The sequence below is a fragment of the Squalius cephalus genome, assembly GCF_949319135.1.
Source record: "Squalius cephalus genome assembly, chromosome: 17".
Lineage (NCBI taxonomy): Eukaryota > Metazoa > Chordata > Actinopteri > Cypriniformes > Leuciscidae > Squalius > Squalius cephalus.
The window spans coordinates 4072433-4089835 of record NC_137138.1 but is presented as its reverse complement, the minus strand read 5'-3'; the positions used below and the strand labels follow the sequence as shown (position 1 = coordinate 4089835).

Below are 17403 nucleotides of genomic sequence, written 5' to 3'. Positions count from 1 at the left end.
CGCTAAAGTGTGTTGATTCAGTAAGGGGTCGTTGTCTTGCTTTGAGTTTTTGAAAGTGAATGCAATCACAAAGGTGATAATGCACACATATGGTTGTAAATTTAAATATATTAAAATTATGATTAAAAATTGTGTAGGTTATTTAAAATAGCATAAATACAATATATAAAATAATGGTAAAACTTTACAATAAGGTTTCATTTGTTAACATTAATTTATGTATTACCTAACCTGAACTAACAATGAGCAATACATTTATTACTGAAGGACTATTTATCAATCTTTGTTAAGGTTAGTTAATAAAAAATACAAATGTTTGTTGTTTGTTCATTCATGTTAGTGTAGCAAATTAGGCAGATATTTGAAGTTTGAATCTTTATTCCAATCAAACATATTTGAGGAGATAAAAAGTGTTTGTATAATCCCTGGGTTGTTTTGTATCGAATCTATGAAGGTTATATAGTTTAAAATGGTTTCCGCCAGTAGAGGCGCTCGAGCAACCGAAGCAATGACACACATCCGAGTCTAGGAGAAGAAGAGAAGTGAGCGAGGGAAGGGGACATAAACATGAGAAGTGGAACACAGCCGTTCATTCTGCTCTAAATCTACGGTTTCAGACTGAGTATGTTCATTTGATCATTTATCAGTAGACATCTAAATCCAAACGACTAAACGAGTCTGTTCATTTAGTGAATCACTCAGAAATGAATCGAAATGAACCGACGGATGTTGTTCATACGCTCGTGAAACGTAAACTCGTTACTGACTGTTTTTCACATTATAATTTGTGAAGATTATGAGTTGTGTTTTCATTTTATGTAATGAACAAATTAAACCTGGTAAACAGTTTTTAATGTTGGGGTGGGGATGTAGGGAACTATCGCGAGGTAAAACACATGCTAGCAAATAAACTTTGTGTATTAACTGGTTGCCATATCAACACTGTCACTGTATAGAGAAGAAAATGCGCCAAAATGTAAAAATCTTTGTAACATATCACTGAACATTTATTTAACCATAGCAAAAGTAAATTTCTTTCAAGTAAATTTTTCATCTCTGTCTTTTTGTGTTTATTTAAAATTGGCAAATCTGATATTTAAAAGACACTAAAAAGACAAATCTGATATTATTTTAATCTCCAATCTGTTATTTAACAAATTGAAATTAGATAGTTATTTAATTCTGATCTCGCCGGGTTTAAGTCAGATTTGATCATTTATTATTATGTTTTGAATTATGCTGCATAGTTTTGCGGTGTGTTTGTTGTAACAAAAATCAAAATGTTTCTAAACAATGAGAGTTTAAATGCTGGGAAATATTATGAAGGTATTTTTGGTGCAAATCAACTGAACGCCATGTGACAGTGAAATTTGTAGTTGTAGAGAATAGCCACACATGTGTATCAGTAAATTTGAAGTCACAGAGATAAATATTCTAAGAGTTGCAAACTTGTAGACTTTTTTCTCTTCCACAAACACAACACAACAGTTACAACTTCTCAAATTCTTCATTGCAGGTGTACAAATCCTATTCTACAAATCACAAATTAAGAAACTCATACGCTCACATTTTTGCTACTATTGCTGCAGTGAATATAGTGCAAAACACATTTACACACCTGCATCAAAAAATGTGAAGTCACGGAGAAGTTTTGCTCATCCACAAATCAGTATGTGAATTCATCCAATGAGAGTTGCGCACTTGTAGAATATTTTCTCACAAATGTCTTTGTATTTTTCTAGCACAAACACAAGTATATAACTACAACTGCTTGAATCTGCTGCGACAAATCTCAAATACTCCTGAAAATCTCCTGAAGTGATTGTTCTTAAATTATTGTTCATTTAAGTAAGCCAAATCATTTAAGACCACACACAAGTATGAATGTGTTGCTTTAATACATGAGTAAAATTTGGATTAAACAAAAATTGTATGGACAAAAGTGGATAAATTACATTTGGTACACCTAGGTTACTGTAAATGAGAAGAAGAAAACACTTAACATTCTTTTACAGAATATAATAAGCAACCAATTCGATGTTCTAAAAATATATATATATATATATATATATATATATATATTTACAAATATACATACTGGCAAAATAATGTAACAATATATATTTTTTTTATGTTTTGATTGCAAGATGTGCTTGTGCTGGTTTTGATATAATATACACTCACCTAAAGGATTATTAGGAACACCATACTAATACTGTGTTTGACCCCCTTTCGCCTTCAGAACTGCCTTAATTCTACATGGCATTCTTTAGAAATGTTGGCCCATATTGATAGGATAGCATCTTGCAGTTGATGGAGATTTGTGGGATGCACATCCAGGGCACGAAGCTCCCGTTCCACCACATCCCAAAGATGCTCTAATGGGTTGAGATCTGGTGACTGTGGGGGCCATTTTAGTACAGTGAACTCATTGTCATGTTCAAGAAACCAATTTGAAATGATTCGAGCTTTGTGACATGGTGCATTATCCTGCTGGAAGTAGCCATCAGAGGATGGTACATGGTGGTCATAAAGGGATGGACATGGTCAGAAACAATGCTCAGGTAGGCCGTGGCATTTAAACGATGCCCAATTGGCACTAAGGGGCCTAAAGTGTGCCAAGAAAACATCCCCCACACCATTACACCACCACCACCAGCCTGCACAGTGGTAACAAGGCATGATGGATCCATGTTCTCATTCTGTTTACGCCAAATTCTGACTCTACCATCTGAATGTCTCAACAGAAATCGAGACTCATCAGACCAGGCAACATTTTTCCAGTCTTCAACTGTCCAATTTTGGTGAGCTTGTGCAAATTGTAGCCTCTTTTTCCTGTTTGTAGTGGAGATGAGTGGTACCCGGTGGGGTCTTCTGCTGTTGTAGCCCATCCGCTTCAAGGTTGTGCGTGTTGTGGCTTCACAAATGCTTTGCTGCATACCTCGGTTGTAACGAGTGGTTATTTCAGTCAAAGTTGCTCTTCTATCAGCTTGAATCAGTCGGCCCATTCTCCTCTGACCTCTAGCATCAACAAGGCATTTTCGCCCACAGGACTGCCGCATACTGGATGTTTTTCCCTTTTCACACCATTCTTTATAAACCCTAGAAATGGTTGTGCGTGAAAATCCCAGTAACTGAGCAGATTGTGAAATACTCAGACCGGCCCGTCTGGCACCAACAACCATGCCACGCTCAAAATTGCTTAAATCCCCTTTCTTTCCCATTCTGACATTCAGTTTGGAGTTCAGGAGATTGTCTTGACCAGGACCACACCCCTAAATGCATTGAAGCAACTGCCATGTGATTGGTTGATTAGATAATTGCATTAATGAGAAATTGAACAGGTGTTCCTAATAATCCTTTAGGTGAGTGTACACACTACTGTTCAAAAGTTTGATATTAGTAAGGTTCTAAGGTAAGTTACCTCTAAGTAAGGTACCAAGATACATTTATCTGAAAAACAGTAATATTGCGAAATATTTTTATCATATTAATATAAACATATAATATTTTTATTTTAATGTTTTTAAAAAAATATATTGTGATGCCAAAGCTCATTACTCTAGATTTCAGTGTCACATGACCCTTCAGAAATTCTAATCCTGATTTGCTGCTCAAGAAACATTTCTGATTATGATCACAGTTGAAAATGGTTGTGCTGCTTAATGAAGTGTGGAAATCATTATGGAGCATATATGTTTTCAGGATTGTATATGAATAGCAAGTACAAAAGAACAACATTTCTTTAAAATTATATATATTTTTGTAACATTATAAATGTCTTTGCTGTCATTTGTGATTAATTTAAGGCATCCTTGCTTGCCTGCTATAAAAGTATATAATTTCTTGAATCATAGTGATTCCAAACTTTTGTCGTGCAAATCTTAAGTTTCATTTTTCAAGAGTTAAATTCAGAATTCTAAATCAGCCTCTAATTGAAGCCCAATTAATAACATACAGTACATGTTTATAGAACTTTATGACTTTTAAAGAAATGTTGAATGAGTGTTTGTTGTGCAACAAAATAGATCATGCATTTGTATCAATGATCATCACTGTGTATCATCCAGGCACACAGTGTAACACATAAGGTCAAAGAAAAAACATGACAAAGAGAATCCAAAATGTTTATCCGGACACTAATATGGTTGTGGAGTTATTTCCCAGAGATTATTGCTGGAGATGACACAGTTTTAAAACTTAATATAAGGTATGGTATCAGAAGAGCTTAGCAATAAATAAATTATATGGTAATGATTCATGTATTAGGATTATTCTATATCTGCTCTTCTGTTGGAAATAAGTGTAGCAGTAGTCATTTAGGTGTTCTGGAATTTTTGGTTTTACTGTAGAAGTGGAACCTTAACCTTGTGATATTTTTTTGTAAATGTATATTTTGTTTGTAAAAAATAATATTTTTTATTGCAGTGACATTCAACAAATGATAACAAAAGACAGTTTTAAAGCATTGCAATGTACAAAGGGAAAGCACAACGAAATGAACGAGTTGCAGTTTGCTGTGCTTTATATAGGCCTACACAAAGTGAATGCCAGCAATCATTTAGTCATTGATGAATGCACAAAACGTGCAAACTATTAAAAACATTATAAACTTTATGAAATAATACACAATTGTATTTTAAGTTCGCACTAAAACTATATATATTTTTTTAAATAATCCATTAAACCAGGCTGACTCGTGCTGAGAAACGAAGAGCGTGAACTAAAATGATCAGATCTGCGTGCATGCCCGGGAAACTCATGAATATTCATATAGGCTCCACCCACTGCCTCTACAGATGCACAACTCACTTTTGCACCACATTTCACGTAGATCAATGGTGCAAAAGGGAGAGTGCGCGAAACTTGTCACTTGAAAGCAAAAAACAGTATTTGAGATTCGTCGCAGCAGATTCAAGCAGTTGTAGTTATATACTTGTGTTTGTGCTAGAAAAATATACAAGACATTTGTGAGAAAATATTCTACAAGTGCGCAACTCTCATTGGATGAATTCACATACTGATTTGCGGATGAGCAAAACTTTTCTGAACAGGCATTCAGTTGATTTGCACCAAAAATACCTTCATAAAATATTCCCATCTTCCCACAGGAGAAGAAAAAGCAAGCAGGAGGAATTACTCCAGGAGAAACTACGGACATACTATTGTAAAGATGGAGATTAAGGAAGAACCCTGCAGAATAAAAGATGAAGATACAGAGGAACAAATAGGTTGGTGTTTTCCTTCATTCTCTTTAATGACTGATGAGGAACATTAAGATTAAACTCACATATCCTCCTGAGACCCAGGCATAGACTTTATCCTGTGTAGAGGACATTTATATTTTAGCGAATTTCTCTGAGATCATTCATGTCACAGTCCTGTAAAGAGCACATTCAGGGCTTTTCAGAGATACCAAATGTTTGGAGGTTTTACCATTACAACTTCAACTTCTTGTTTTTTAATATGACTGACATTGACTGAATGATCAAATTTAGCACTCTTATGGAAATATGATAATATTTTGTGTCTGAGTTTATTTATACCCGAGTAATTTTCCAATTGTTTGTCATAAATAAAATATCAACAGTATGGGTTTTCCATTCAGAATATGAACGAAATATTCTGAATATATTCAGAATATTATGAAACAGGGCACTGATTTCATAAATGTCCTCTGTAGAGACAGCAGGACATACAGCATGTTTATCAGGCAGTTTGGGGAGACACAACAAGTGAAAAGGGAAAGAAATTTTAAATCAGTATTCCTATGAAATATGAGAGATTCTTATGAAACTGTTTTTAAGTTATTACTCCCATTTTTTTTTTCCCATTACATGTTGCCACAAGAACACATTCATGTTAAAATTAAATATATTCTATTGTATAGAGTGGGACTACACATTTATGGCAATTTTACACATATTGCATAAAGTAAAATAAACTGACATAAACTAAATTCCCAAAGGAATCTCTTATATTTCTGGTTCTCGTGAGTATATAACAATACATCTAGAACTAGATACTAGTAAACTAGATTTGTGCTACATTAAAAATTTATTTTTGATTTCTTTGTTTCTCATTTTCCTTCTTTGATTGAATTTGGGGAATTTATTTTTTAATATGTTGATTTTAGACCCGATGGAAGTGAATAAAGACAAATGGCATCATTTCACCAATGAAGATGGAGAACTGACATATAAAAATGAAGACAAACATCTGTTTGAAAAACCTCACCTCAAAAATGAAGATGGAAATGCAGTCGTTTCACAGACGGAAGAGAATTTCACACAAAAACAAGCTGAAAAATCTGGAGACAAAGAATTTTTCACCTGTTCTGAGTGTGGACTGTTTTACGTGCACAAATCAGACCTTAATAAACACATGAAATCTCACACTGGAGAAAATCTGTTCATGTGCTGTCAGTGTGGAAAGAGTTACACACGTAAATCAAACCTTAACAGACACACGAGAGAACACACTGGAGAAAAACCATTCACCTGCTCTCAGTGTGGAAAGAGTTTCAGTGATAAAGGAGGCCTTAAAGTGCACATGAGGACTCACACTAGAGAGAGGCCTTATACATGCTCTCAGTGTGGAAATAGTTTCAAATGCCAAAGCGTTCTCACCACTCATCTGCGCCGTCACTCTGGAGTGAGATCATTCAGCTGTGATCAGTGTGATAAAACATTTGTTTTGGCATCAAGCTTAAAAACACACCTTAAAACTCATGCTGGTGTGAAGCCTCACTTTTGTTCTTTTTGTGGAAAGAATTTTTCACGACTGCTGAATTTAAAACAGCATGAGAGTGTTCATACTGGTGTGAGACCTCATTGTTGCTCTGACTGTGGGAAGACCTTCACTACATCTTACAATTTAAAAACACACCAGAGAATTCATACTGGAGAGAAGCCGCACCAGTGCTCTTCATGTGGGAAGAGTTTCACCCAATTATCTACTCTACAGAAACATGAGAAAAACCGTTGCCCGACATTTTCTAATTAGCAAATGTTCATGTTCAGATCCATCACTTACAAGTAAATAATTTGACATTTAGATTAATCAAAAGCTGGATAGTTTGCTCAATTTTGTAGTGAAGTTTGATTGTTTGACAACGGGAACCTTTGGGGAAGGTCAAAATAATAGAATATATGAGGGATTTGGGTAAAACTGGCATCAATAGTCCATTAAATCATAATATATATTTCAAATAACTTGTTTTATATGTATAGACATGATGTGTTAAGATATTAAAGACTTTTTTTGCATTGAAAAAGATTTGAATGAAATTGCAGACAAACAGCAAATGCTTAACAGCTTTAACAGTCATATTATTTTATTAGGGTCTACATTCAAAATAAATCATTTACTAACTTAAATTCGTAATTTCTTGATGCAGAACGCCGTCTATGGACTGAAGAGTTCGCTTTTGAACGTTCTATTCTGATGTCTCTAAAAGTGTCACTCCCGTTAGCTGGAGTGCCGATAGCCATCAAAGGGCACTCCTGTTTCCTTGATCATATCATGAACTATATTTCCCATAACACATTGCCTGTCAAGTCATCTTCATTTATATAGCGCTTTTAACAATCTAGGTTGTTTCAAAGCAGCTTTACAGAGAGTAACGTATAATTTAAGGTAACAGAGATTGTTTTGGCTTTATAGCGGTTCTTTAATAAAGTTATTTTCCAGCTAAAGTTAGTTTTGATTGATTCGCTTCCGTCGCAACGATCATTTGTTATTAAATTAGGGGCCGCTAATGCCAAGTTCACACTGCACGATTTTCAAAGTAGTCGGGTCACTGTTCTTTTCACACTGCATGACTATCTGGGGTAACATTCAGTTGCTGGTGTGTTCACACTGCATGATGGATCAGCGGCAGGAGGTTCACATTGCATGACATTACAAATGAAAGAATCGCCGACAACTTCTGTCTGATCCGCAAACTACGTTTCACAACCAAACACACGCGAGAAGAAGTGATAAGGAAATAACGCAAGATCACGCGTGCGTGAGACCGGAGCTCTCGCAAGACTGAAATTGTTATTAAAAATGATAGCCTGCAAGAAGATTGCGATCCAAATTGTCTGTGTGCTGATTTGCAGCAAAAAGGAGAAAAATAAACCGTTTATGCAGGAGGAAATGGTTAGGTAGATGAGGGGAGCAAGGACTGTGTGTTCTGCAAAGAGAGTTGTGGGTAAATAAATAATTTTGCAATGTGCTGCTGCTGCGGCTGGTCAAGCAAATGTTTGTGCTTTGTTTCTGTTTGATATAATTGTAAATATATCTATTAAAATACTGATATTGTGGCCTATAACTCCTCCCCAAACTCCCCGCTGCTCTGTATATTGGTCTCTCATTGGCTGTCGGTCATCGCCGATGTAGTTTAAAGGGGGGGTGAAATGCTCATTTTCACTCAATCTCCTGTTAATCTTGAGTACATATAGAGTAGTATTGCATCCTTCATATCTCCAAAAAGTCTTTAGTTTTATTATATGTATAAAAGAAAGATAGGCTGTACCGAGTCTTTCCGGAAAAAAACGAGCGGCTGGAGGCGGGCCGTGTGGGCGGAGCTAAAGCTGTGCTAACGCGCCGAGCTAACAACACACAGAGACATTTGAAGCAGTTTTACTCCCCGCCCGGTTCCAACGCACGACCGCGAAACTTTATCATTGTGACTGCTCGATCCTTAAGCATTAGACGATCTGCAAATCCGTCGATCTGGGCTTTGTTTATAAAACAAGCATCTTCGAAATGCAGGGAACAAACAAAAACACTTGCACAACTCCGTTGATGCTCTGTAAAAATAAACTCCATCCACTGGTCCCTTAATGCTGTTTTTTTTTTGGTAATCTGTGCAGGGTTGTCTTGCCCTGGCAACCAAAAACACACTTTGGTGACATTTCGCTCTCTCTTGCTCTGGTCAGTGAATGTCTCTGCTCCGGTCTACGAGTGCGCGCGGGCATTTCGGGCATTTGTCTGCGATTTCTCAAAACCTGTCGGCGAGCCAAAATCGGGGCTAAAATCGAGCAGTCTGAACTCGGCTTAAGGCGACACCATTCTCTCTACACAGACTTTAAATGCGAATCTGTGATAAACGCTGATGGTGTTCACATGCGCATTAAGAATTGGTTCTATAGTTATGTACATTTGAATATATTTGCGCAGGTTTGGAATTCCCTACAAACTAAGCCTAAACAAAGTACTGGTCTTTCCTTATAAATTTTGATACAGAATTTAATTTTATTTTGTCACTTCGGGGTAGGTACGCGAAACGACCGGACAATGGTAGGAAGACTGTTCCAAAGTTTTGGTGCTAAATAGGAGAAGGATCTACCGCCAGCAGTTGATTTTGATATTCTAAGTATTATCAACTGGCCGGAATTTTGAGATCGCAATAGACGTGAAGGACTCTCATGCGTTAAGAGCTCGCTCAAGTACTGCGGAGCTAAACCATTTAGTGCTTTGTAAGTAATCAGCAATATTTTAAAATTGATACGATGTTTAACAGGGAGCCAATGCAGTGTGGACAGAACCGGGCTAATATGGTCATACTTCCTGGTTCTGGTAAGAACTCGAGCTGCTGCGTTTTGAATTAGCTGTAGTTTGTTTATTAAGTGTGCAGGGCAGCCACCCAATAGAGCATTACAATAATCTAGCCTTGATGTCATGAACGCATGAACTAATTGTTTCCGCATTTGTCAAAGAGAGCATATGGCGTAATTTAGATATATTTTTAAGATGGAAAAATGCGGTTTTACAGATACTAGACACGTGACTTTCAAATGAAAGGTTGGTATCAAAGAGCACACCCAGGTTCCTAACCGACGACGAAGACTTGACAGAGCAGCCATCAAGTGTTAGACAGTATTCTAGGTTATTACGTGTGGAAGTTTTTTGTCCAATAATTAGAATCTCTGTTTTTTTCAGAATTTAATAGTAGGAAATTACGAGTCATCCAATTTTTTATATCAGCTATGCATTCCGTTAGTTTTGTGAATTGGTAAGTTTCGTTAGGTTTTGAAGAAATATACAGCTGAGTATCGTCGGCATAACAGTGAAAGCTAATTCCATGTTTCCTAATGATATCTCCTAAGGGTAGCATGTACAGAGTGAACAGCAGCGTTCCTAGTACAGAGCCTTGTGGTACACCATACTGAACTTGTGATCGATGAGATATCTCTTCATTTACTGCTACAAACTGATAACGGTCTGATAAGTATGATTTAAACCATGCTAATGCAATTCCACTAATGCCAACATAGTTTTCTAGTCTATTTAAAAGAATGTTGTGGCCAATAGTATCAAATGCAGCACTAAGATCAAGTAACACTAATAGAGAGATACAACCACGAACCACGATCGGATGATAAGAGCAAATCATTTGTGACTCTAATGAGAGCTGTCTCGGTACTAGGGTACGGTCTAAATCCGGACTGAAAATCCTTACAGATATCATTTATCAACTGATACAGATATCAACTGCATGATCCTATGGCGAGGTGGCTCAGACGCGCAAACCAATCAGGCCGCTTTGCGCCCTGGCGCGTCAGAGGGCATGGCTTATAGCTATATAAGCCCTTATTTCTGGCATAGAATCAGATTTAATCTCCTTCAGCGAACTCTCCACTTCGCTGAACTCTGGATTGAGAAACCTTCTTCGCCGCTGCCGAAAAGCCTTCAGCGGAACAAGCCATCTGCTAAGCGGTTCTGAGGACGCCGGCTTCAGCCCGCTGTTCTGCTGTGCCATCCTGCGCGCTGTATCCTTTTAAAGGTAGTGTGTTCGCCGCTGCAACTCACTTTTCTAAAAGAGCAATTTCAGGCTTCGTGCAGAGGCCCTCTCTTCGGCGGTGACCGTCAAATCCTTTGTGCTTCCTGTTTGGGCCGTTACCACATGGGAGCTGCACTCTCTAAGGGCGGCTGCCCGGAGTGCGATGAGATGGCGCTCTCCACCCTCAACTGGCCAGCTTCGCCGACGACGACTCAGCACCTCCCGCTCTCCCCTTTCCTTTTCTCGAGCCGCGCAAGAAAAAGCGTTGCGCACAAAGGATGCCAGAGTGGACGAATACGAGTAAGCACACGCCGGCCTAGTCCCCGCCTACCTCGCTCTCAAACCCCCTCGCTGGTCCTGTTCACAGAGGTGGACCAGCGCCCCTCTCATCGAGCAGCTTTAAGTTTGAACTGTAAAGCCAGTCCCTTTATCACAAAACAAGGCTTTTACAGTCGCTACTTCCTCGTTCCAAAGAAGGATGGCGGCCTCAGGCCCATCCTAGATCTCAGACACCTTAACAAAGCGCTTACACACCCGTTCAGGATGCTGACAACCAAACAAATCCTCGCGCAGATTCGCCCAGGGGATTGTTTTTTCTCAGTGGATCTGAAAGATGCTTATTTTCACATTCAGATAACGCCCCATCACAGGCCATTCTTGAGATTCGCTTTCAAGGAGCAGGCTTATCAGTACACGGTCCTATCGTTCGGCCTATCTCTAGCACCCCGTACATTTACGAAGTGCATGGGTGTAGCTCTCACCCACCAGAGACAACAGGGAGTGCGAGTGTTAAACTACCTCGACGATTGGCTGATTTATAGCCCAATCGGAGGTGCAGTTAATAACTCACAGATCCTGGCTCCTCAGCCATCTAGAATAGCCTGGGTTTCCCCTGGACACCATGGACCAGATTTTCCCCTCAAAAAGGGAACCAATCACAGAACGGGGAGGGAGCAGCAAGACGATGACGACGTCTATGCGACACACCGAAGCAGTTTGTTTATATCTATGGATCCAACATGGCATCAGACGCGAAGTTACCCTTCGATGCAGCCTTAGATAAGTAGTTTATTTCCTCGTCTTCCTCGTCGAATTTCTGTCGCTCTACATACGTCATCTGGTATAATTGAAACGATTGGCTATGAGCTACGTACAGGCGCATTTGATAGACATTCGTAGCGCCCAATAAAAGGCTCTGGGCATTCGTAAACCACGCCTCAAATACGAGAGAATGAACATGTGGTTCCCAGACCACGTCTCAATGAGAAAGAGGTCTGACGTTAGCCAGGCTACATCTAGAATTCCTAGGTCTCAGGATCAATACTGTCTCCCAGTCAGAGTATTTCCTTCCTGGGAACAGTCATAAACTCTATACAAATGAGAGTGCGGCTTACGTCAGTGCCAGGCATTCTGAACCAGGGTGCAAATATGCTATCAAGAGACAATGTTCCCCCAGGGGAATGGTCGCTTCACCCGCGAATGGTTTAGCTCATAGGGAGCATCTTCGTCGAGGCAGAGGTCAACCTCTTCGCCTCGGAAGACAACACTTGTTGCCAGGCATTTTTCTCCAAAGACAGGGATGCGCTACCCCACGATTGGCCAAGCCACCCGCTGAATGCATTCCCTCCAGTCATGATGCTACCTCAGGTCATCTAACGGGTCAGGGAGAGCAAGTGTGCAGTCACAGTGCTTTTGGTAGCTCCTCTCTGGAAGAACCAGCTATGGTTCTCCGAGTTGACTCACCTGCTGGAAACAGCCCCATGGCCGATTCTGCTGAGGAGAGACCTCCTCACACAGGCGAACGGGACGATCTGGCACCCCCGTCCTGACTTGTGGGCCCTCCATGTATGGCCCCTCAACAGGTATCCGGGTTTCTCCCAGAAGGAGTGCTGAAAACTATCACTGAAGCAAGAGCGCCCTCGACCAGGCACCTTTACGCTCCAAAAAGGTTTGTGTTCTCTGGCTGGTGTACAGCATGGAGCCTAGACCCCTACTCATGCGAAGTGCCAATGGTGCTCTCCTTTTTACAAGTGCTTTTGGACGTGGGTCGTTCCCCCTCCACACCCAAAGTATATGTAGCGGCCATAGCAGCATCTCACGCTTATGTGGCCGGGCAATTACTGGGAGGAAATGACCTGGTTGTGCACTTCTTCAAGGGGGCCGAAAGGCTAGACTCGCCTCGACCCCCCTCTGTACCTATCTGGGACCTTTCCACATTCCTGGAGGCCATGAAAGGGGCCCCATTTGAGCCGCTTCAGTCCGCTGACCTGAAGCCTCTTTTGCTCAAAACTGCTCTCTTGCTGCCACTGGCATCAGTTAAGCAAGTAGGCAATTTGTAAGCGCTTCCTGCCTTGAATACGGGCCCAACTACTCCAGAGTCGTCCTTAAGCCAAGGCATGGGTATGTTCCTAAAGTGCTCTCTGTTCTGAGTGCAGGTCATTTCGGTATCAGCCCTTCCCTCGCCAGAGGATGAAAGAGACGCGAATCTACTCTGCCCTGTCAGGGCTCTCAGAGTCTATTTGGAGCATTCTGCCCCGTTCAGGCAGTCAGAACAGCTCTTCGTATGCTTTGGCGGCCGCACCAAAGGGCACAAAGCAAAGATTATCGCACTGGACAAGTGGACACTATCGTGCTGGCTTATGAGTCTAACTGTGCGTTCACACCAAATGCAAATAGCGCATCAAATTCGCATCTACCGCGTGTAGTTGGACGCTTGAACATTTTGAATCCATTCGCGTGTCCAGAGCGAAATTGACGCGCGCAAAAGTCAAACGTTTGAAGCGAAATTGACGCACGTCTGAGGCGAAATAAGCTTCTTGTGAGCAGGGCAAGTGCTAGGCTGTTGTCTGTTTGTGTTGTAAATGGCTGATGTTGATCGAGCATTCCTCGAGAGAGTTACCGCTCTGTATTTGCTTTGGAAAGCAGAACAGCGGCATAGGGGTCATCGTCGCCGTACTTGGGTCCACCGAGACCCTCCGGAGGTGTACCCAGTTTGGCGAGTTTAACCATTTGCTCCAGGAGCTGCTCCTGGATGACGGCCGCTATCAGCGCTGCTTCCGCCTGTCCCGCGCCCTCACCCACATAATCTGTAATTTATTTTTGTATTGATGATAAATGGAGCCAGCCTCCAAAATTAATTGACCTGTCCTGTGATATTTTTTTTTCTTTCTCACACAACACTGTCCAGACACGAACTATGTTCTTATACACAAAATATATTGGTTGTCTTTACATTAGAATAATAATGTTTCATATAATCTGGATTTAGATATGGAATAAATAGCATTCAATACAAAATGAATATGTCTCATATATTGAAATAAAGTTTTTATGTGATAAAAGATTTACTTTGTTTTTACTTCACCACGTGACAGCAGCAAGCAGGCTCCTGATAGGTTAACACGGCGCGAACTGATGCCAAAGTTCAGATTTTTCAATTCGGGCCTCAGATGCGAATTCGCGTCAAACGCTTGAATGCACAAAATGCACGCGTCCGCCGCACTAAACGCCTCATTCACACCGCAGGACCTCCAGACGCGCGTAAACGCGTATTTGCATTGACTTAACATTGAAATCACTCGCACCAGACGCTCTATTCGCGTCTGGTGTGAACGCACCTTTAGGGCCTTTATTGTCCAATAGGTGTCAGGGCTCATTCCACGAGAGGCATGGCCTCGTCATAGGTATGGTCGAGTGGAATAAATGAGATGCTTTCCACCCTCATATCCCCCTGAGACGAGAGATTTATGTATTTTTTCTCTGGAAAAAAATCCTTTTGTTTTCTGCACAGTAAAAAGTCATGCTTGAAAAATCCTCTCCCTCTCACTTCTGTCATTAGAACCAACCGCCATACATTATAGTTATCCTTTTTACCCGCTTAGAAAAGCGCCACGTTTTATTTTGTGTCACCATACTTGGTCGTGTAACTACTCATGTAACTATTTAAATAGGGAAAACTCTGTCTGGTCCTGGGCTAAGCTAAGTGCTATAAAAGTGTCGCCGCGCGCCAGAGCGATTTAGTGCACACACTGAGACGAGAGGGGTATGTATCAACTCGTCTTAGTTAAGGCTTGATTTACATACTAAACTCTTTCCACACTCAGAGCAGGTGAAAGATCCTTTGACTCCAGATTTTCCAGCTTGTTTCTGTGTGAAATTCTCTTCAGTCTTTGAAACGACTGCATTTCCATCTTCATTTGTGAAATAAGGAGGTTTCAGGTCTAAAATAAACAAATTAAATTCCCATTATTCAATAAAAGGATACATGAGAAACAAACAAAAAAACAAAAATCAAATTCTCATTTTAGCACAAATCCAGTTTACTACTGAGTCTACTAGTATCTAGTTTTAGATGTTATTTTTATATCTCAGTTTTCATCTTAATGTTCCTCATCAGTCATTAAAGAGAATGAAGGAAAACACCAACCTATTTGTTCCTCTGTATCTTCATCTTTTATTCTGCAGGGTTCTTCCTTAATCTCCATCTTTACAATAGTATGTTCGTAGTTTCTCCTGGAGTAATTCCTCCTGCTTGCTTCTTCTTCTCCTGTGGGAAGATGGGAATATTCCCCAGCATTTAAACCCTCATGAACGGCTGTGGGAGCTTCACTGACTGAAGGAGTGAATTGTGGTCGTTGTTGCTCATTTAGCAGATGATCATCACACTTACGATCACTCTCAATTATCCAGGTGCAAAAAGTCGTTTAGAAACAATTACATGATTTTACACTTTGAGCTTCATATCAAACCCAAAGTGTAAATTCAGTAATCATGGAATTTAGCTGTTAAGTGGAGATGCACAATTATTGTCATTCATTGCATCTTGAATTGAGTGTAGAATTTATGTTACAAAGAAAAAACAAACTTGTGCTAATTGAGTGACTTAAGTAATTAACACCTTTCCTTGACCTTGAGTAGCCATGTAATCAATATAAGGTAAACCCACAGTCTTAAGTCTGAGCCTGTGTGTGCGTCTCTCTCGTCTTTTCTCTCTCTCTCTCTCTCTCTCTCTCTCTCTCTCATGATGCATAACACATCAAACAAAAATAGGGAAATGATGATAATATTACTAAATATTATTTACTTTACCAAACAAAACAGAGAATCAAGTAGGTAATTATGAGGAATTTATGTTTAGTTATGTTGATGTTATACATTTTATGTATGTATTCATTAAAGTGTTAGCATTATTCATTATGAAATCATGAACACTTTACAATAAAGTTTCATTTGTTAAAGTTGTTAACACGAACTAATAATGAACTGCACTTCCACACCATTTATTAATCATAGTTAATATTAATTTCAGCATTTACTAAAACATTATTAAAAACAAAAGTTCTATTTGTTAACATTAGTTAAAGAACTGACTGTGACATAACATGAACAAACAATTAAAAGTTGTATTATTATTAACTAAGATTAACAAATAGGCCTACAGTAGCCTAACAAATGTTTTGCTCATGATTAGTTAATGTTAGTTAATATAAATAATAAACAAATGAACCTTATTGTAAAGTGTACTATGAAATCAAAGATATAAATTCCTTACAATTTAGAGCTGGACATGGACTTAAAATTTCCTTTCACTAGATGTATTTCCCCAAGCTAATAACACTTGCTATGGACTTGGATAAAAACGAATGGCATTGTCAGACTCAGAATGCGGCTGAAATTTAGTTATAATTTTATGATTGTTAAGCATAACTCACATGCTGCCGCAACTTTTACAGTAGCATGGTAGGATAAATGTAACTTTTCTGTATTAGCTTAAAGGGGTCATGAACTGGATTGTTTTATTATTTTATAATGTTGCCTGGGGTGCCCTTATAATGTTAGTATGATTTTTACATAAAAAAATGTCATAATTTATAAATAAAAGCCATTTTTCCAAGCCTGATTTCAGGCTCAGATTTGAACGCTCAGTTTTAAGGGGCGTGTCTGCTGTGAGACTGCAGTGCAAACGCCCACTGCTGTGATTGGCTGACATGCTTGCAATGAAATAGCAAGTATTACAGGAACTCTCTCGAAAACTTTTACTACGTTTTTACTATTACAGCTATCGAGATTAACAAATCGTGAAAAGTATCGTTTAAAGCATTATATTTAAATCTATTCCATCACATGAAAGGTTGCAGCATGATGAGCACTGAGCAGATGACAGACAGTCTGTTGATCGCGTGAATAAAGATCTTATCATTGCAACGCAATTTTTGCACTCTCACAAATGCTTACACCAAATCACAATGTAAACACGATGTGAATGCACAGTAAGAGCTTCATTGTGTAGTGTAACAGTGTCATTATTTCATCACGAGTTTGGTAGTGTCCAGATAAGCTCTCGCGGCTCGCGCTGTGCTGTTTGATTGACAGCTTGGGCGAAAGGGATCGTTCTTTGATCGCTTTCTGTTCTGTAGGCTATATAATTTAATAACAGTTTAAAAAAAGATTCTTTTCATAATACTACGAGAAATTATGTGAAGTTGATCGTTTAGTCACTGATGCATAAACAGTATTGAACGATTTTAAGAGAAATATCTGAACTTGAATAATTACACCGAAATCCCTGATCGCAGATCAGGCATTAGAATACACATGGTTACTTACATGTTGCTGGCAGATCCGTGTCGGGA

The 17403-nt window shown here is 39.3% G+C and overlaps 3 protein-coding genes across 5 annotated transcripts in view; 2 read left to right on the top strand and 1 right to left on the bottom strand.

Annotated features, from left to right (window-relative positions):
* LOC307144900 (uncharacterized protein) overlaps positions 1–15310 on the bottom strand; it is a 102204-nt gene extending 86894 nt beyond the window's left edge. For 2 of the 3 annotated variants that reach the window (XM_079847618.1, XM_079847619.1), the window contains exon 1: positions 15198–15310. In XM_079847618.1, coding sequence (XP_079703744.1) covers positions 15198–15255 — 58 coding nt within the window. In that variant the 5' untranslated portion in view covers positions 15256–15310. Of the gene's footprint in view, positions 1–14839; positions 14992–15197 lie in introns of those variants that run through there. The other variant, XR_013818848.1, reaches the window with a different exon arrangement.
* Positions 1–17403, top strand: part of LOC307144887 (uncharacterized protein) — a 264729-nt gene that overhangs the window by 48279 nt on the left and 199047 nt on the right. The gene's annotated exons all lie outside the window — the stretch shown is intronic.
* On the top strand, positions 514–8238 carry LOC307144917 (uncharacterized protein). Its single transcript, XM_079847653.1, has 3 exons — positions 514–622; positions 5112–5231; positions 6137–8238. Exons 2-3 carry the CDS (start codon positions 5174–5176, stop codon positions 7003–7005), a joined length of 927 nt encoding a protein of 308 aa, XP_079703779.1. The 5' UTR covers positions 514–622; positions 5112–5173; the 3' UTR covers positions 7006–8238.

Excerpts from the sequence above, each read along its gene's own strand:
- LOC307144917 (XM_079847653.1), top strand. The coding sequence starts at position 5,174 with ATGGAGATTAAGGAAGAACCCTGCAGAATAAAAGATGAAGATACAGAG. Across the intron at positions 5,232-6,136 it reads AGATACAGAGGAACAAATAG|ACCCGATGGAAGTGAATAAA; the intron begins GTTGGTGTTTTC and ends TGTTGATTTTAG.